Below are 22,076 nucleotides of genomic sequence, written 5' to 3'. Positions count from 1 at the left end.
TCAACTTTTGTCAGCGTGATGGCAACACATTGATAAATCTAATTTTTCTAATATTCAAGTAACATGCTCTAAAGTTTAAATTTTATTTTAATTTTTTTGTAAATGTATTTAAAAATTTTTAAACAAGGATTAAAAGCAAGAATATGTTGAAAAAATTAGTATCATAAAATTTTTTTTGGGAATTTTAAATTTATTTTTAGGCTGTTATATTTTCGGATGTTATCACGGTAAAATGTTAAAATTTCGTTTAATTTTTAATTAACTAAAATTTCAAAAATTATTCCTCTAAGGTGTACTTTCCACTCTTCAAAATATATACCAAATTTGGTAGCTCTAGGTCAAACGGTTTAGCCGTTATAAGTAACGGCACTTCAATATAAATTACGTGTTAAACAATGCTATGCTTATATTAAAATTTTAGATTTAGATATTAAAGCAATGCTGATTAGTTAAAATATCTAATTTGAATAAATTTTGAATTTTTTTAGAGTAACTGTAGTCAAGGTAATAATTTATGTGAAATTTTCAGACTCTTCCTTATTATTTAAATAATATTACGAAACTGATTTTAAAGAATGATTTGTTACTTATACATAACTTAAGAGTAGATTATCCTTCCATGCCTAAAATACTCCCACTGGAAATAAAGTTTTCACTTTAAAATGCTTGAAACTACAATGCCAGAATATTTATTTACAACAGAAAAATGTTTCTAGTTTCCAACATAAAAAATAAATAACCTATGAACAAAGTTATCCTTCGCCTTCTTTTACCCAATGAAATTTGTGAATTTTTATTTTAACTTTCCGCTAAAATATCATTGCAATACAAAAAGAAAAAACGTCATAGTATTTTCAAATTCTTAAAATTGCTCATTTTTCATGGTCAAAGATATTTTGTTGAATTCACAGCGATAAAATTCAAATTCAAACCATTCTTAGAGAATTTACATTTATCGTTTGAAAAGATGATTATTTAAAAGACCAAACGATTTTTAGATCCAGATTTTGTGAAAATTGTTATTTATTGAAAAAAAAAGAACAAAATATTGACAAAGTCGCATGTTACTAGGTTAAACGTGATTATAAAAAAGTTATATATCCTTATATCATTTACGAGAAAAAAACTTAAATGTTTTTTTTTTATGTCCTATGTTTTCGTTGCAATTAACTTACTTTGAAATAAGATATGAAACATATCGCATGCTTCATTAATATGAAAGAGATAATATGAGTCGAAACATGTTTTCACTGAAATAGATGTGATGAAACTATCGTCTGCAGCTGAGATAATTTTTAAATTGGTATTTGTTATTGAAAAGATTGGATAGAAATACATCCTAGGAGAGAAAAACATGGGATTCTAAAAATAGTATCCCCAAAGCATATGCTCTTAAAATCAGTACATGCTCTGTATAGTGACGTCTGTTGGAAAAAGAAATACTGGAACGAATTATAAGGTAACAGACGATTTTAACTATCTTCGGTTAATGTTTAAAAGATGGTTTGATTTAGCTACGATGGCATTCTTCAAAAAAATTTGAATTTTTATTCGATCTTATTTGTGACCATTAAATTAATAATATTTAATATAAACTGACACTGAATTTATTCGAAAATTCAGAGAATGCCATTGAAATATTTTCTGTAAATTTTATTTCTGTAGTTGTTTTCGTATTTTGTGTCAGTTTTATTTGAATTATAGATGAGCTAAAAGTAATTTCAATTACATAGAAATAATAACATTCCAAGGAAATTTATTATAATATTAAAAATTATTACTTTTATTCGATTTGTGAAATGAAATATATCCTAATCAATTAATGAATAATTAATATTTCGATGTGTTACTTATATTTATCTTAATCATTTTAATAGTTCAGTGTATATACAAACTGTAATTCAAATATTTTATTATTTAAAAAATGGATTTTTTTTCCAAATGTTTGTTTGGTAATTAGGGTAGTCACTTTTTAAATCGACTGTCTGTAATTCCTTGGCAGATAATAGGAAATTCTTTCTGCAAACCTATATAAACGATAGAGGCAGCTACCTTGCCAGATATCTACCACTGATTATTCTGACTTTTTATTGAAAAGTATCATTATTAACTGAAAGAGTTTCGTTCTACAGCATAACAATGCAAGACCATACGTCGCAAGAGAGATAGGATAAAATTCAAATAGCCCGTTTGGGAAGCGATGCCTTATACATTTTATTAACCTGTCGTAGCACCCTCTGATTATCGTTTATTAATGCAGAATTTTTTTAAGTAGAGAGAAATTACTGAAGCGGAAAATTAAATAATAAATTACTGTAATGTAGTGTAAAAATTATTGTAATATTTCTTTGAGTTGACTATAAGGGGAAAAAAAAAAAAAAACTGAAAATTTGCTTACTAGATACTAAGAGATAGTTGATACTGAAGATGTTTACATCATTGATTCAAGATAAAAAAATATTATAAAAAATGTACTTTAATTTGACAACAATACTTTCCTGCCTTCTTATAGAAAGTTGTCCAAAACGTATTAATTCATATTCTTGTTTAAATATTAGTATGTTTATTTTTAGCCGTCATCATGATTACTCTAAAGGGCAGACTCATGTTGATAATGCCAACTTAAAATAAATAAAAGAATTTCTGGGTTCGGTACGACCTCCTTTAGCTCGTTTTGACGATATTCAGCCGTGTCAATAAATGCTTAGTACAGGTTATCCTTAGTGGAATGTCCTAATTTTAAATATTCATAATAAACTTCAAGATTAAGTTTTAAATACCAGATCGTAGCTTTGTTGTAGAGATTTCTAATAAGTATTAAAATTAAAGATGATGTTGCATTTTTTTTTTAATTTTTATTTTGTCCAGTTCATAGGAAAAGTAGAAGTCAAAAATTTCACTTCCAGATTTCTGCATTTCTTTATGTTTTAATCTTCTCAATTTAGAAAAACAAAAAAACACCTTTACTTTTTTTTTTCTAAAGCAGGTAAAATAAAATTATATTGTAAGTATATAAAAATTGACCGATCATGTTTTAAAACAGTGACAAAATTAACTTTCTTTAGATATAGCTTTCAAGATTATCGCTTGAAAATAACCAATTTATGAAAATTAAAAATAAAAAACAATGGCAAACCGCTTGTGGAAAAGGAAATTCTCAATACGTTTAGAATAGCAAATTTTTGTTGATGATATCTTAAGAATATTTGATTGCAAAACATATACACAAAATCATCTTTGAAATAACATTATAAGTACTATCCTTATATCTTCTATAGTGATAAAGCGCTTCCATGTTTTTTTAGTATCGAGTAAATCCAATAAAACAGTTTTTTTATAAATGAAAAAAACTTTCACAAATATACTAAAAAGCTGATTTTTTTAGAATTATTTTCTACTTCTTAAACTTTAATTTAAAATTCGTTATTAGAATATTAACAATTTCTTTCTTTTTTTCTTTTTTTTTCTGAAATTCATGTCAAATGACAACTCTAGCAAAGAAACAAAATTTAATTAAATCAATCGATTTCTGATATTTACTTTCCTTAAATATCAAAACAGAATACTATCTTAAACAAGTGTAAAAAAAAAACTTTCAAAACTCTAGTGTATTAAGAATGAATGATTTTTTTTTTTTTTTTTTTACAAATATGAAACTATTAAAGTTGAATAAAAGTGTGTTAATAGATATCTACGATTTGTTCTATACATAGTATGTACGCTTAGAATAAAAATGATGAAACGTAATAAATAATCTTTATTTTTAAAAAAATCCACATCACTACAAAAATAAATAAATATAATCTATTAAACAAATTTATCAGTGTAATACAGACTTAGATTACTTATAACATTCTAAGAAGACTTTTCATTGCTTAAATTACTAATAATCTATTATAAGAAAGTACAGTAAACTCTCAGTAATGAGTATCAAGTCACGTGATAGCCGGATTATCAAAAGCATTGGATTATTAGAAGTTCATTAAAAAAAAAAAAACTTTGAAATCTGCCACAGTAACTTGTTTTTTACTTTCTCTTGTACGAAGTATAGAAAAAGTTTTACAATCTTCGAAAAATTCGAACTCGAAATTTTAGCAAATTTCTACGTTTAGATCTCCTTGAATTCGAAAAACATACTTTTTGGAAAATGTCTCTCTGTCTATCGTGACAATAATACAAAAACGCTTCGAGCTAGATGGATGAAATTTGGAATACTATCTTAGCTACAAATTTGTAGATATCTATCTAATTTTGAGCACGTTCCGGTGAGAGTAGCGCTGTCTGTCCGGCTATTCGAATATAAGTCAACATGATAATTGCAAAACGAACAGAGATAGACAGATAATATTCGGTACGTACATTTAATATCAAAAGTGTAGACATTTTATACCAAATTCAACCAGGAGTTTGTCGTCTGTCTGTCAGTACACATGTCAACGCGATAACTTAAAAACGTATTGAATTAAATATATCAAATTTGGTATGGGATTTTTTGGGTGTAATTCTCTGTCAAATTTTTGTTTCAATCGTTTGAGGAGAACATGTCTAAAACACAAATTTGATTTTCGGATATTTTTAACACCATAGCGAGGATAATCTCAAAAAAAAAAAAAACTCGCCAAGGATCGCTCGATACATTCAATAAAAATGCTAAGTTCCTGCCAAATGTTAATAGTTCGTGATAGTTTTGGAGATAATACTTTATTAGAGAGTATGGGAGAAAATTTGAGGAGTTGGCTCATTTTACACTTCAGCTTACCTTTGAAAACCACCGGATATAAGTACAGTCGAATTACTGAGAGCTTACTTCATGTACTTTTTACAAACTTTACGTAACCAAGTCGAATAATTCCTGCTGTTGGTGAACATATTAAATGCATTTTATGACAATAATGTGCATGAATTCTTTTAGCAGCGCATGTGACGTCTTGCAGTGAGTTATAGTGTTGAGTTGAGAAAAATTTCTATTAGCTCTAGTATGAAGCACCAAATTTTTGCATTACCCTCTCTGCCCTATAATTAAATTATCATAAGATTGGCGCAGTTTTGTATCATATATCACAATTAATGACAGGCATCTATATTGCATATAAATCTTTTTCAAAAAACGATTTCTGCTTTGCATAGTTATATTCTATTTCATACTTTGTATTAGTGCCTTAACTATAATTTATTACTTTTTCATATACAAAGAAAAAAGCAAATCGTCAAAAAAAAAAAAAAAATCGAACTCGAGATTTTGACGAATCTCAGCGTTTCATACTTCTCTGACACAACACATTTTAGGAATTACGTCTGTCTGTCTATGGACATGCCAAATCAAGAACGCTTTGAGCTAGAAGAATGAAATTTGGTATATTGCAGATACCGAAGTTAGCTTTACTCTGAGATGACCTCTGCACCTTTATCAGCTCGTTTATATGTACAAAAATACTAATTCAAAAAAAAAAAAAAGAATGGGCTAAATGAATGGCATTTGAAAAGTATTTTTGCCACTAGAATTCTACGTTTGCATAAATGTTATTGCCATTCCATCAAAGAGAAGACTGTCTGTCTGTTCATGTGATCGTGAAATCAATAAGTCAAAAATGCTATAAACTAAATGGGTTAAATTTCACATATGATTTTATCAAAATAATTGTATATGTGTATTAGATTTTCGACTATATAAAGCTTTAGGTTGACTGCCTGCTGATCAGTAGCAGTCAGTGTGGTAAGGGTGCCTGGGGTAATGATACAGGGGCCCCATTTGCCAAGCTTAGCAAGAGTCACGGGGACAAAACTATTTCATTTATGACATTTCTGAAAGCGAGATATCAATGGGGGCGAAAATGTCATGCACCAAGCAAAACTTGCCTTTGCTATGGCTATAGCTGTCCGTATGTATAATTATAAGTCTGTTAGGGTGATGTATCAGAACCACAACAACGCAGATAGATGAATTTTAGAATGTGGTAGAAAATGTAAATGAATTGGAACACGTTATCAAAAGGTAGGCTTCTTTTCTGTCTGCCTCTCTGCATGTATATGAAACGGTGATTTGGACTCAACGAAATTACAAATTATTTTCTTTATGGTTTTTCTCACCAAGATTACGAATTTGTGACCCATTTCATTCAACATGAAGAGTAGTTATATCAAAATTCATATTCAATTATCTTGACTATACTACGAAGCTAAGCACAACACACCCAATATTATGGAAATGTGAGAGAAAATTGAGGGGAGAACTCATCTGCTTTATAGCTTACTTCGATTATTTGATTTAGTATTAACCTTTGAGTTTGTCAACTCGATCGAAATATTTTAGCAACCAAATATGGTTTTATTAATACAAAACTTTACTTCCTTAGGGTGTTTGTGAAATACTTATTTTTTAAAATTTATAATTGATTTCACAAACTGTAAACGTAACACCACTATTTGCTTTGGACCCCCGTGCAAATGCATTTATACAATTTGCACAGTTGTGGCACTGATGTGTATTAAACCAGGCATTCACGACCACTCCACACCATGCCAATGGAGTGGTGTCGCTTTGCGGTGAATGCGGATGGGGCTGCTTACTTATGGCATTAAACTGGTCATTCACGACCACTCCACACCATGCCAACGGAGTGGTGTCGCTTTGTGAATGCGGATGGGGCTGCTTACTTATGGCACTAAACCAGGCATTCACGACCACTCCACACCCTGCCAACGGAGTGGTGTCACTTTGCGGTGAATGCGGATGGGGCTGCTTACTTATGGCACTAAATCGGTCATTCACGACCACTCCTTACCATGCCAATGGAGTGGTGGCACTTCAGGATCGAACATCAATGCGAAAACTTGTTAGAAATGGCATGATGTAGAATTGAAGGTTGAATCTACCACTCCATTTTCATCCTCTGTTTGGATTGGTTTTTACGATGATAACGGAAGGGGGGGGGGGTGTTGGATAATTGAAAGGGGGGATATTAGGAATTCTTTTATTATTATTTCCAACACCAACTTAGCTTAACCAAAGGATGTAAATCCAACACGAATCGGTGATAGAAAAGTCGCCCTCCGTAGTGCAGTAGAAGTCTGTTCGGGGGGTGGGGGTGCTCTTTCTTTATTAAGGCATCCCCAGTTACAAATAAGTATGAGATGGGGAGGAGGAGGCGTGTGGTTACTTTTACAAGGTATCCACTAAAGGGGTGAAGTGAAGCTGAAGTGAAATATTTGTGGATTTCCGATTAGAATAGATTGATTATAAAATAAAATGGTATGAAGTGATCGTGCACAACATTCTTTAGATTATCATATAGTACTTTGCACCAGAAGTCGCTATACAAAAATGTTACGCATACTTTTCGCTATAGTTCAGTAACAATTAAATTTTTTCTTCCTGTGTTAAGTGCGTAATATTTTATGTTTAATTGCTGTCCTAAAAAATCATTGCGGTGATTTCCAAGGACTTTTATTGCTGGTACGTTCAAAAATAGCACCCCGTTTCTATTGTAGTACCAATTGAATGAGTTCTCAAACGTAATATTCTTTTAATTCGTTTACGTTCTTTTTGTATCCGTACAGTTCCAATAACTTTTCAGCGATGATCCAATCGGTTTCCGAGTCGATTTCGATGCAAAGTTCTTCGGGCATTTCAACGTAGCCACACCTACGAAAAAAAAAAGAGAATATATTCATTATTTTAAAAGAATCATATTATACTTCTTTCATGTATTTGCAACTTTTTTCTCCGCTCGAAAGATTGAAAATTTCATTTGCAGAGTAGAACAAATATAAACAAATAAAAAGTAACGCATAAAAATAATGTCTAAATAATTTAAATGATTAGCAAAACCAAAGAATCATACCACCAGCCCAAACTACTCATCCGATTTCGATAATTTTTTTCATATGAAAGCTCATTTTTCTTAGATGTATCATCTTAAATGGTCTCCTAACCTCAATAGTCTTTGGTTTCCAGAGAAATTTCGAAACGTTACCTCGTTACATACTTTCTATGTAAAAGAACCTCGACAGATCCCTCTGCTCACAACCATTGTAATGATTTCGACCATTTTTATTTCATTTGAAAATTTATGATCCCAATGGCCACCTTTCCACTAAACGCCATTTCCAAGAAAAATCCCAAAATAAAGTTTTGACATAGTCCTTATCTTCGACAAATGGGCCAATTTTACAATTTTGGCCACTTTGCAATCATAGCTAAACAGTCAGAATGCTTTCTGTTTATTATGCAAGTATAATTTAAAGTAATACTTATACTATAAAAATCCAACTTTAATTTACAGATATTTTTAAGCGCATGCCAAAGAATAATCGCCATAAAATTCGCCCAGAATCACACGATTAATTCAATAAAAATGCCAATTTCACGCCAAAGATTAATTTTTCGTATCTATTGTACACCAATGCCATGCCTTACCCGTCCTGAATGTTTTGCGGGGAGTGGGGGAATAACTTCTTTATCAGAGAATATGCGAGAAAGTTTTGGAAACACCACTCTTGCTGGTTACAGTTACATTGAACTGAACGCTTCGCTAATGTTATTAATGGGGCTTATTAAAGTTATTTAATGGGATTGATGTTATTAGAAATTTTCTGCAGAGGGTTCACTGTGTCATCAAAAAACACATTCAGTCAGAGTAAAGAAGTTGTAAAAAAAAATCAAGAAATAGGGGGGGGGGTAAAAAAAGTTTATTCGAGCACAAAAATAAACATAACTGTCAGCATATGGGTAATAATAATGATTTGCTTACGGAATTTAATATTCGCATATTCCAAAACAATTATTTTACAAAAATATTCTGGATTATTTTAAAACTTAAAAAAATGTGATCTTTAATGATTTTTTTCATTTTTGTAAAACTTTGTATTTAATTAAAAAAATTTCTTAAATTAAATTTGATTAATCGTATATTATTTTAAATGCTTTTATAAAATTGTGATGGGATTTTAAATGCTGCGACATTCAATCGCGCGTTTTTTTTTTTTTTTTTCAAATTATTAAGTCTAGAGTCCGTTTTTATTTCGTAATATATATACCTTTTTAATTTGTAAGGAAGTAATTAAATTGAATTTATTCGTTTCAAATAACAAGGTTATTTTTTTTTTGTCCAAAAAGTATTTAACAATCTAAAAAGTCAATTATCTGGGTGAACAAATGGGACGCCAAAGGCGGCTAGTTTTAAAAATTATATATTGACTAAAAAAGTAATTGTTCGATAAGATACTTCAAGAAAAAAACATATGAAAAGTAATGATGAAAACAGCTTCTGAACCATTCTTGTTAAAAATAACTGAGCGGGATTTGGAGATATAAATATTTACATTTAACGAAAAGTTTACATTTTTTGATGAATCGACATTTTATGAATAAATATTCGTTACGTAAGTATTATCTTATCTTATGGCGTATTACAAATTGCTATCTACTGATATAAGCATAATTATCTGATAGGTATTGTCGCCGAAATTATCAATGGCTCTATGTTAGGAAAGAATGTACGCGCATTGTTTTCACGTATGCACAGACAAGGACTCTGGTTTCATTCAAATGATAACAGTATACGTAGACAGTTAATTTAAAAACGTTTATCACTTGATATGCTTTTATTTTGAAATTTGTTGTAGCCACTTTAGTGATTTACCATTTTCATATCCTAGTATAGTTGCATTTTAAACTATCGGGTTTGGTTCCTCCAGAATTTCCATCGCATACTCTCAAATGAACGTACTTGTGCACTATTAACTCGAGTTCGCAAATTGTACAGACTAAGTCTATGACAAAGGATACCGACGTGCTCTGATTGGTTTAAGCCTTGGCATCTTTTTGGCTATGTTTTGCACTCAAAATAATGTAGTTTTCGCTTATTTGGCTCAAACCTTGTACCTTTCATTAGTTTTATGGAAGATACGTGTGAATATCAACACGATCTAATTTTTATTAATATAATTGTTTTCTCTAAATATTACTAGTAATACTGCTAATAGTAATTATTATTAATAATAATAATAAATATTACTCATAATACTACTAATACAAGTAACTAATGTTGTTTATGCACAGAAGTATAAAAACTAAATGAAAGTAATTACTCAACATATGATGCAGCAAAGAAATAATTCTTATTTTTCTATGATTTTCGTACCTTTATTCGATAATTTATGCAGTCATTGAAACTTGTTGCTGAACGTTTGTTATTTTCCCATCAAATACATATGGGAAGATGATTACTGAATGCCCAAAACATATAAATATGTAAGCTTTAACGGAATATGTGATTCCGTAGCTAATTTTTTTAATTATATCAAAATAATATTAAGAAGAAACACACACAAAAATATTTTTAATAAATTGCAATTTTTATATTTCCTGAATTTAGGTTTCAGGATTTGATCCTTTTTGCTGTATATGTGTTCCAGATTAATATTACATGTAAACCGTAAAAAATAGGGGGCGGGGATAAATTCACAAATTTTATTTATTTTTATAAAAATATATTTCGGTATGGCATCTTTTTGGCGAAACATTGCCAAAAAGATGCCAAGGATTAAACCAATCAGAGCACGTCGGCATCCTTTGTCATAGACTTAGTCTGTACAATTTGCGAACTCGCACTATTAACTGCATGCTATTGGCGAAAAACAGTTAAGAAAATGTACGCTCATTGGCGATTTTGTGAGGCGATTAATTGCTGGGATGCGTTTAATACACAAGTACCAGAAAACCAAATTTTTTATTTTACATGCCTTTTTTTCCCGATCGATTAAAATCACTATTTGACACAGAATTTCAATTAAAATCACAAAATCACATATCGAATTTCTGATATTTAAGTCATCGCGTATTTGAGTTATCATGTTTAGATGCTTGTGAAAGTATAGACCGACAGACGGTCAACCCCTTAACAGGCGTGCTTGAAAATTTTATAAAGATTTGCACTTTAGACAAAGAAACTGTGAACCAAATTTCATTCACATAAATTTATACATTTTTGAATTATCGCGTTTATATGCATGTAAAAGTTAAGACCGACTCACGGTTATCTCTTTGAAGGATTTCTTTGAAATTTACTACATATCTGTGATTTAGATGTTAAATCTGTTAACCGAATTTTATTCATGTAGCTTTCTTCGTCTTGTAGTTACCATAGTTACCACGTTAGCTTTTATTCAGACAACCAGACAGACAGATTTTCTTTTAACTGACTCTTCAAAATTTCCTGGAAATCTACAGCTTTGGTGTAAAGACCATATAGCAAATTTCACCCGCCTAGCCCACGGCGTTTAAGTATTATCATATTCATAGATATAACTCCAAAAGTGCATTTTTCAAACTGAGGGAGCTCTGAAACGAGGAGGTAAGTTAAAAATCCAGCGATCGATTTGTTTTTGACAATTACAATCAGTGGCGTATCTAGGGTGGAGCAGGTAAGGCAATTGTCCTGGGTGCTATTTATTATCAGGTGGCCTGAAAATGAGGAATCAGCCAATTGCATTTAAGAGAAAAGTTGATTTTTTAGATTCTTATTCTAAAACTTCTTAAAAATTAATGTGTTTTTAATCAAGTGTGAGAAAATATGTAGTACCCTTTTTACTTTCTCGTATACGTAGTATAGAGAAAGAATAGTAATAGTTAAAAAAAATTAGAACTCGAGATTTTGACGAATCTCCACGTTTTACATCTCCCTAAGTTCGAAAAACACATTTTCTGGAAAATATCCGTCTGTCTGTGACAAAGCTAACTGAAAAAAGCTTTGATCTAGACGGATGAAATTTTGTATAAGGTCTTTATACCAAATTCGGAGATTTCTTTCAAATTTTGAGTAAAATCTGTTCAGAGGAATTCCGTCTGTCTAGCCGTTCGAAAATAATTTAACACAATAATTGCAAAATGAAGAGAGCTAGAGAGATAAAATTTAGTACTCATATTTAAAATCTGTAGTGTAGACATCTATCAAAGTTTTAGCCAAATCCAGCTCCGGGGTGACTGTCTGTCGTTCTGTGCTTTCAGAAACATTCTACATAAAATTTTCGTTGATGTTATATCTTTATTTTCTCATCTTTGCAATGATTGCGTTATCCCTTACTGAATTATTTTTGTGGATTTTATTCAAAGAAAGAAAAGATACCGAATTCTAAAAGTATATTTTATTTAATGACAAAGCATCTCAGTTCCTATTATGCTTACTTCTAACGGATTTGCTTCTGTTAATATCTTCAATATAGTTTTGTTCAGTTAAAAGAATTCGAAATCAATTATGAGTTTAAATTATATGTTATCAATTGCTGACTTCAATTTGATAAGAAAAATGATATCGATTGTTTAAAAAATATTTTGAAATAGATATTTCCATTTTCACCTATATTTCAATTCCATATATTTCCATTTTTAAAATTTAAACCAAAGAGTTAACTTCTGTGTTCTATTGAGAATATCTTCTAAAGTTTGGTTTATAAGAAATTTATCTTTATTTAGAAATTAATTTCTAAAATTGAAGTGACACATTTCAATTAGTGAAACTCCTAAAAGTATTTGTCCTGAAATTAGAAACTTTTAAAATATGAGCCTCAGATTTTCATTTCTAAATCATACACATCAGTTCATTCTAAATTATACTTATTTATTTGACAAGTAGGATAATAACAGATTTTTAATCATCTGCTGGCGGTATCTCTTCAGTACATTGGACCTAGGTAGCTGTCTAGTCGGAAATCCTTCCTTGTTCGTCATCTCCCCCTCCCCCCGTCCAAATGGAAATTTCGAATCTTTGGCTAGGGTTGAATCGCCACGAGTACTCAAATTTTTACTGTTCTCATAATAGGTGATCGGAGCCAGCCAGAAGAGTAACAACACAAAATGAAGTATTTTCTTGTCAGTGTTAGCGCATTTTGATACAAAATGGAGCGTTTTGTGCTTTGGAGTATAATGCAAAAAAAAAAAAAAAAAAAAAAAAAAATTGAATATTGACTGCATTTGTTTAGAATGGTTACCATGTGTATATTTTAAAAAATAAATTATATACAATAAGCTATAAAAATTTATATGTATATATTTTAAAACTGGGGGAATATTTATTTATTTATTATTTTGTGTGTGTTCTACAAGATTGTATTTATTGTATTTTCAGCTAAAAACCTGGAGATAAATATTTTGTGATGACGTTCCAGAACAAAAAAGAAGGTATTTCTAAAAGAAATATCTTTTGCTTTTCTTCTAATTGCTTTAAATTGAAAATTTGTAAGCAATATGTTTACTTTTAGAAATTTTATGATTAAAATATATTACAAAAAATAATTGGAAGTTATATGAAAAAATTTATATTGTTTTTAAAATTTGATTTACTTTTAATGTAACATCAGATTCATAAAATATTATACATGCGATTAAACAAGCGAGGGTGGTCTTCTCTAAATTTTCTCGCATACTCTCTAATAATTTTGTCAAGCGAAAGAGCGCTTACATGGCATTGGTATACTGTAGTTACGGCATAATAAATTGCGCGTGAATCTAGCATTTTTACTGAATCTATTGTGTTATTCTTGGCGAGATATTTGGCGATGCGTTAATAGTATCCAAAAGTCGAATTTGTTTTTAGATGCATTTTTCGCAACTGATTTAAACAAAAATTTGGCACAAAACTGCACTTACAGACAAAAATTCCAATGCCAAATTTGATATATCTAAATCACTGCGTTTTAAATGATTGTGTTTACATGCTTCTGAAAGTACGGAACGACAGACAATCAATCCGTTGTTGGATTTGGTTCAAAATATGGCAGGTTAAGATATGATGATAAACTATAGATGTTAAATCTGCTCACCGAATGTTATCTATATAACTCTCTTCGTTTTGTAGTTATGGTGTTAAATTATATTCGAACAACTGGGCAGGCAGACTTTTTCTGGACGAAATGTGATGAAAATTTGATGAAAAAAAAACTACAAAGTTGGTATAAAAATCGTATACCAAATTTCATCTGTCTAGATCAAAGCGTTTTTGAGTTTTCTTTGTCACAGACAGACAGACATTTTCCAAATATATGTTTACTCGAACTCAGGGAGTTGAAAAACACGAAGAGTTGTCAAAATCTCGAGTTCGAATTTTTTGACTATTATTATGCTTTTTATATGCTACGTATACGAGAAGTCAACCTTCTGATTCTCCGACCCGCCCAAAGGCACATGGATTTAAACCATAAGGCTGAATGACCGGACCACCGCAACAGCAACACTGGCGGGAACTGTGGTTGAGTCCTAAGGGCCATCACCGTCCACGGTGCAACCCTCCCCTAAGGAAGTACGTCCCGTCATCGATGGGAGGAGCCAGATCCCCCACCTATTTGTGTACCCTCCAGGGTGGCGAGATCCAACCACCATGCCGGAAGCATATCATCCTCATTTCGAGGTGCCCCCCCCTGGGGGGTTTACATATACGAGAAAGTAAAAATTTTTCTTTTTTATTTTAATATGATGCGAATGTAAAATTTGCTCATTCAGAAATTTTTTCTAATAATTATTTATTAATGCAACCTATTTAGCATTCAGTAAAAGTGCAATATTTACTTATATTACAAATCTTTTCATACTTTACCTTTTACCCTGAAGCAAGTTATCCTTTATAACTGAAACTCTGGTGACATAAAAATGCCCGCTTTCCACTAGTTCCCCATCCCAATCTTGTTGTCTTGGTCTTTGATGTGGATTGAAATTCAGAGGTTCCGTGCTTTCGCCTGTTCAGAAGAAAAAAAAAAAAATCATTATTTACTCTAGATGCCTTATGCATGTATTAGAAATTAATAAAATAAAGGGCAACCCAAATTTAATATAAGATTTGAATCTATCACCATTCGTACAGTAAAGTGTTGGAAATCCTATAAAAAAATAATTTGACAGTTGATAATTTAAGATTAATAAAAATAGGGAGTTACACGATAGAACAACGTGTTAACGCAAAATTTGAATTAAATAATAAACACAGGTTTTTAAAAAAAATTGTTATATTTTTATTAAATCGTAAATTACACAGGATAGGGTTATGTATGGAATAACACGTGTGGCAAATGGCCTCCACTGCTTTTGCCGGCACATGCGCACTCTTTTGTCAAAATTTTCCATGGTCATTTTCCATAAATATGGCTGAATTTCGCTGATGCAGTGTTGAATTTCCTCTTTCAGTGCACGCGTGCTTTTGGACTTGTTGACACAAACCTTTGACTTCAAATAACCGTATAAAAAGAAATTCAATGGTGTTAAATCACATGATCTAGAGGCCAATTCTCACATTTTCGAACTGTAGCCACCAAACTTTCATTGTTTTTGAAATATTGTTCAACAATGAAAACACGTTGTTCTATCTATCGTGTAATAACGCTCCATTTTCACTAACCCTAAACTCTCAGCTGTCAAATGTGTTTTTTTAATAGGGTTGCCAACATTTTACTGCACAAATGGCGGCAAATACAAATTCTGCGTTAATTTTTAGACACCCTTTATTATATCTACACAAAATTTAAGAACAGTTGTTGAATATTTCAAAATAAAATTCTGCACTGAGAATTTCAATTAAGCAGTCTTGCTTCTTTGGATAACGCAGAAACTTGAAGGATGATATGGATGATAACGAAAAATAACTATATGTAGGTTTGATCAAAATTATACGGCAAAAATGTGTGTGATATAGAAAAAGATTAAAAAGGTTTTTAAAATATTAAAAAATAACCTTGTACAGATTTAATTACTTTAAAATAGTCTGAGTGAACAAATAGAAAGTTCACGTTCATAGACGTTCCATAGACGTAGCCATAAATCGTCCAGTATTTAAATAGTAAATTCAGTAATGATTTTTCATTGACCAGTATTTATAAATAACCGGCCAATATTTCACTGACCAATATTTTAATATAAGTGCAAAGGAAAAGTTCTTTTTTGTCCAATCATTTAATTTTTTTTCTCAAAATGATCAGTCTTCTAAAAATTATTTTTGCTCAGTATTACCTCCACCCCCCCCCTCCCTCACCCCATGACAGACAATTCCGTGCACTTAGTGAAGGAATGCCGGGCATGTTGTTATGAGATGCAATGTTGCGAATTATGAAGTATTATTTCTTACGAACTATAAATGTAAATATTAGTCCAATTTGATCTAAAATTCTCATGTATTACTAAAATTTAAAAAAAAATGTCTAACGGACATTATTAAACGAACTTAAGTTAATAAAGTTAAAAGTCACGTAGCTTTCTCACCTGAAACAATGTTTATAAGTTCTATAACGGAATAAATGTGTAACTAAACTCATCGCCAATTTTCAAAGTTAACATTTCGACTGCATTGAAAACACGAACACTGTGACATTATTTACTGTTTCCCAGGATTCTAAAACGCAGAACTGTTTCGTTGTTTATCAACTCCCATACTTTAGCAGTCTTTTGCATCCTTGTGATTCGGTTTCTTCATTCATCCATTTATACTTTTTACAATTCATTTATACTTTTCAAAAATTGTTTGTAAATTTTAAAACTGCTTTTCGACTTTTACCTGCTTCAAATCAGTGATTGTCGATTTGGACCTTTTTCTTTTTTTAAAAGGATTACCTTATGAAAAATCAACTTTAAATATGTCTTGAATAATTCCACCGCATTTATAAAAATTACAAAATTCCTATTAGCTAAAACAATTTTTGATAAGAATAATACCGTGCACTAATTTCCATGCACCTTGGAATTATTCTATTCAGAATTAATATATATTCAACAAGTCTAATTTTGTTTAAAAATGGACAAATTGTCTCAAAAATGGTCTATTCTAATGAAAAATGCCAAGCCTGATATGATTATATTTATACATGCAAAAAAATTTTATTGCCTTGAAAAAGAATTTTATCTTAAAAACTGGAGGTCGAATTTAAAAGAAACACTTCGTTTTCCTTCAATATTCTATAATGCTTTAATAAAAGAAGAATTTGAAGAGGCTGGTTCTGAGACATATTCCTTTCGCCATGTAGGTAGATGGTTCAAGGCCATTTCCCGCGCTTTTTACTATCGAAAACAGCTGTGCTCGGAATTACCGAGTTCTCTCCAACTATATCACAACATCAAACTATAATGAAAAGTTAAGCCTTATTCATTGCAATATTACTGAAAATTTATTTTTGAAAATTATATTCCATATATTAAGATATACTACGATTACAATTAATTTGGGATTAAAATTCAGTCTTTGCTATATTAGATAAAAGTATTTAAAAACACTCTCTATGACTTGTTAGAAAGAAGCGAAGAGAAAAATGCCAAAGATGAACATGTCTTGTTGATTAAATCAAAATAAAGTAACTTCAATACTGGCTGCTTCTATGATGTATTGAAGAGTTGCCATTTTGGGTATTAAAACTTTATTATTAAACTTTCAGATTATTTAATGGGGAAATAAACAAGCAATATCAATGAAATTTGTTTGCAACGATTAATATGAATAAAAATTGAATAACCTTTATTAAATAGTTATAAATTAATTTTTTCATTAAATTTATTGATTTCTTAATTAATTCTAAAAAGAGGAAAGTACATACTTTGCAGAAACCAAATTTTTATTTAATCGTAAATAATTTTTCGAAACCATTTATAGCAATTCATGATGCTTTTGTAGTTAAGTTCTATAGACAAATTCTAAAAAAATACATACATTATAAAATGACAGGAAAAAAAGATAAAATATAAGTGAAAGAGGATAAAAGTTATTCTTAACAACCATCTTTCAGATTTTTAAATTCAAATTTTTGAAACACATTTTGGAATTTTATGTACAAACAAATTCTAAAATAATTTCACTTTTTGGACGCGAAGATTTTTTAAAATTTATGAAACTAAATTATATGTATGGTGAATTTATTATATTAATTTATTCTTCGAACTTTCTTATCGAAAAATGATTCTCATTTTCAAATGAAACTAGTTCGTCAATTTTGATATAGTGTTCTAATTTTTTAAATGTTCTTTTTTAAACGAAAAGGTTATTCCTGCCATCAAATAAAATAAATCAGAAAGTGAATTTTTAGAATATAGGTCGATTCTCAGAACTTTATTTTAACTTCTTCTAGGAATATTTATTAATATATAATTTTTATTCCCAAGATAGTACCAGAAAGATATAAAAAGAACACCTCTTCCTTGGCTATTAATAATAATGTCCAAAATAACCACAAAGAATATGATCTGTCTATCAATAAGGGAGTAAAATTCCAGTGAAAAACACTTAAAATAGCTGAATGAATGGAGAGACGTTAGTTGAATACGAGCGGAAATGTTTTGATTGGATATAACTATTCTTTCTAATTCTGATGACGTAGATTCGTTTTGCAACTGAGAATCATTCACAGCAGATGTTCTTATGACGTGGTTTCGCGGGCTTGATTATAGATTGATTAGACGCAGGTATTCGATTTCCTTTGGAATATTGCAATTATGCATGCTTTTTTTTTTGTTTTTTTGTTTATCCGACGAGTCTTATCTCACGTAGACTTATTTCCGGTGTAGATATTTTTCAAGTTCGAATATCGTTTGCGAAATAAATGCGAAAGCTAAAGTTCATAGAAGGTTATTTTTTTAATAAATGATACAAATAAATTGTTTCATTTCAGAAAATTCATTCTAAATGTGTATAAATAAAAAGAGTAACTTGATGTTCTTTCCAACTCAAAATAAATTTTCTATTCTGTCGTATTTATTGGAAAAATCTTATGAGAGATAAGAAACAATTTTCTGATATTAGAATAGAGCAGATATTTTTAAATAGTATGCAAATGAAAAATAAAGATTCCGATTTATTTTAAATATGTAGTTGGATTTCCTCTCCTAAAAGTCGGAGACTTGGTAGCCGATTTAACTAATCATTCAGTCTCGGTAATTTCTGAATCAATGTTTCTTACTGAACAACAGAAAAATTTATTTAAAATGTTTTGGCAATATGAAAAGCAAATAAAGCAAGTATTTAACTAAGCAAATATTTAATTAATAAAATATTCTCTTCGATTACGATATTAAAAATGTTATTCAATTGCTAAAATACAGTTAGCAGGACTGTCTATATAGAACTATTAGTTTAATTCAGCTATATTAATGCTTCTTTTTGTAAACTATTTTGGGACCGAATACATAATTTGGAAACAAAATCAGATGGCGTAGACACACTTGAAACGAAACTCTCATATCAAACTTCCATACCATACCATCATCAGATTGATTTAACTCTCATTAGTTTATATAAACATGAATCTGGTGAAATCGGGACTCTGGTTTCTGACCTTCCAATTTCGAAGCAAAGGTTGTCATCAATCTAAGAACTTCCCTATATAGAAGATATATAACAAGAATTTACTCGCAAAATATTTTTTTTCTTTTAGCCTAATTCTTTATTATGATTTTATTTTCGTTATAAACGTTTTGTTTAGAAAATTTATTATTTCATCGTATGTCATTAAAGTATTCACAGAAAATGGAGTGAGTGACTTGCAGATTTCATTTACAGCAAGAAATATATCAACCAAACTGCACATTTTTTAAAGATTTCTCGATTGAAAAATGATTGAATGTTATTGAAATAACGATTTTTTCTACTTAAATACTATAAAAGGTATTTTGTATATAAAAATGACATTTCAGAGAAATTTTATAGGTGTAAATTGCAGTATTTTTTTCCTATTTAATTTATTTTCGAATATATCTTAATTTTAAGATTCAGACGTCTAATATTTATTTTTCTAATTATATACATAATAATTATCAAAATTTGATTCTATGTGATCACTTTGTCTTATAGTGAGTTTAGCAATATTGAATATTTAATTTTTTCCTGTTATGTTGAAATTTTTAAATAAGCATAAATATTCATAAATCATGTAATATGTTTCAATAGATTTAAAAAATATATATATTGACTTACCTGGTTTCACCTCTTTCCACCTTAACTTCTTTTGTCTCACAACTGAAAACACCGAATCGTACTTCTGATCTAGTATCATTTCACAAGCTTTATCCAGATACATAGGTAGCAGGCAAGGAGATGTGCATTGGACCAATGCTATCACAGATATCTCTACAAAAATGACAAATATCTCAATAAATACTTAAAAAAAAAAAAATAAAGCACAAAAACAATTTGATTTGGATTGAATAAATGGAGGCATTGATAATACGATTAAAAAAACTATTTGACAATTAATAGTTTAGTATTAGTAAAACTAGAGCGTTATACGATAGAACAACGCGTTTTCATTGTTGAACAATATTTAAAAAATAATAAAAGTCTGGTGGCCACAGTGCCAAAATTTGAGAATTTTACCCCTAGATCACCTGATTTAACACCGTTGGATTTCTTTTTACAGGGTTATTTGAAGTGAAAGGTCTATGCTAAAAGTACGCGTGCATTAAAGGAGGGCATCAACGAAATCAACGTTGCATCAACGAAATTCAGCCACATTTATGTAAAATCATCATGGGAAATTTCGACAAAAGAGTGCATATGTGCCAGCAAAGCCGTAGACGCCATTTGACCTATGTTTATTCCATACATAACACTATCCTGTATACCTTACAATTCAATAAAATTTAAAGAAAAAAATGTTTTTTATTTAATTGAAATCTTGCATTAACACATTGTTCTATCGTGTATCGCTACATTTTTCCTAACCTTAAACTAACAGCTGTCAAAGGGTTTTTTTAATAGCGTTGCCAATACTTTATTGCGCGAATGGTGGGAAATACAAATCTTGCGTTGATTTTGAGACACTCTTTATAAACATAAGGCAGCATAAATCGAATATATACTGTCAATACATTTTTTTTAAGACCGAAGTTCAAAGTATTTCAAAATATCAAATATTGAATAAATTTTTAGACCTTTGTAGACCAGTTGATTCGATGTTAATATTAATTGTGTTTCATTTCAATTAAATTTCTTATAATTGATTTGATGTTCACGGTTTCTTAAAAAATGTATTTTTGTTCTGAGATTGTAAAAGACATTAAAGCTGTCTTATTTTAATAAATTTAGTTTTGTTTATTATGTATATGAACCATCTTAATGGAATCAAGTCCTATAGTACCTTTCAAAACTTAACTACATGGATAATCTGTTTCAAACTGCGCAATGTCTTTCGTGGTAATGCAATTTCCTTTTTTGATTTCTCACATGAACATCGCTTATAATTGGTATTATCTTTTTTCCTTAACTTTCAACAATGAAAAAAAAATTACCCAATTAAGTATTTGAGGAAGCAGTAAAAACGGTTTGAATTACATTGCAATAATGAAATATGTAGTTAAAAATTAAGCAATTTTTTTTTTGAAAATTTTCTAAATTTAGAAAAAAACCCTGCACGGCAAATTAAAGTAATACAATTAAAAAGACAATTTTTTAAAATGTAATAAAAATTAGTTTTGTTCAGAAATATTATCAAGAGTTATTAAGAAAAACACGTCAAAATCTCGTTTAATTTTTAATTAATTAAAATTAAGAAATTGCTTCTAGTTGCTGCACATTTCTAAACCCTAAAGTAAATCTGTATCTAGATTGATATCTTTCGGTCAAATCATCCGTCCTCTAAAAGGCCAAACACATACAGTTTTATTATAAGACAAAAATACTTTTACGATGTTGATGCAATCACAACCAAACAGCTGATAACTGTTTTATAGAAATAATAATAATGGTAAATATAGGTTCTTCAATTTAAACTGAATTGTGTTCGAATTGGCAAAATAAAAGTAAGATTTATCTTTCTCATCACTATTTTCATTCTAATGGACAATATAAGTTGCATATAAAGCACAAAATTTGTGTCTATGTAAGTACAACTATTGCACATAATACGAAAAATATATATGTATCGAATTAAACAAACCGCAAACAAAAATAAGCCTGAAATTAAATTTTATTTCAAAAATTAAATTAATTAAATAAGAAATTAAATAAGTAATTAATTAAATAAGAAATTAAATAAGTAATTAATTAAATAAGAAATTAAATAAGTAATTAATTAAATAAGAAATTAAATAAGTAATTAATTAAATAAGAAATTAAATAAGT

At 29.7% G+C, this 22,076-nt stretch overlaps 1 protein-coding gene and 1 long non-coding RNA gene across 2 annotated transcripts in view; one reads left to right on the top strand and one right to left on the bottom strand.

The window, feature by feature from the left end:
* Window positions 1-1,332: 1,332 nt before the first annotated feature.
* On the top strand, window positions 1,333-20,503 carry LOC129983718 (uncharacterized). Its single transcript, XR_008785439.1, has 3 exons — window positions 1,333-1,459; window positions 14,176-14,437; window positions 20,374-20,503. It is a non-coding gene; the product is annotated as an uncharacterized LOC129983718 (long non-coding RNA).
* Window positions 3,780-22,076, bottom strand: part of LOC129983717 (N-acylneuraminate cytidylyltransferase-like) — a 33,959-nt gene continuing 15,662 nt past the window's right edge. The window contains exons 3-5 of the mRNA XM_056093315.1: window positions 19,932-20,084; window positions 14,589-14,727; window positions 3,780-7,642 (exon numbers count right to left, since the gene is read on the bottom strand). Of these exons, the coding sequence (XP_055949290.1) occupies window positions 7,507-7,642; window positions 14,589-14,727; window positions 19,932-20,084 (428 nt within the window). The 3' untranslated portion in view covers window positions 3,780-7,506. The remainder of the gene's footprint in view (window positions 7,643-14,588; window positions 14,728-19,931; window positions 20,085-22,076) is intronic.

The sequence above is a fragment of the Argiope bruennichi genome, chromosome 9 (assembly GCF_947563725.1).
Source record: "Argiope bruennichi chromosome 9, qqArgBrue1.1, whole genome shotgun sequence".
In the NCBI taxonomy this organism is placed as follows: domain Eukaryota; kingdom Metazoa; phylum Arthropoda; class Arachnida; order Araneae; family Araneidae; genus Argiope; species Argiope bruennichi.
Note: the sequence above shows the minus strand (reverse complement) of the source record. Positions and strands in the feature narration are given on the sequence as shown.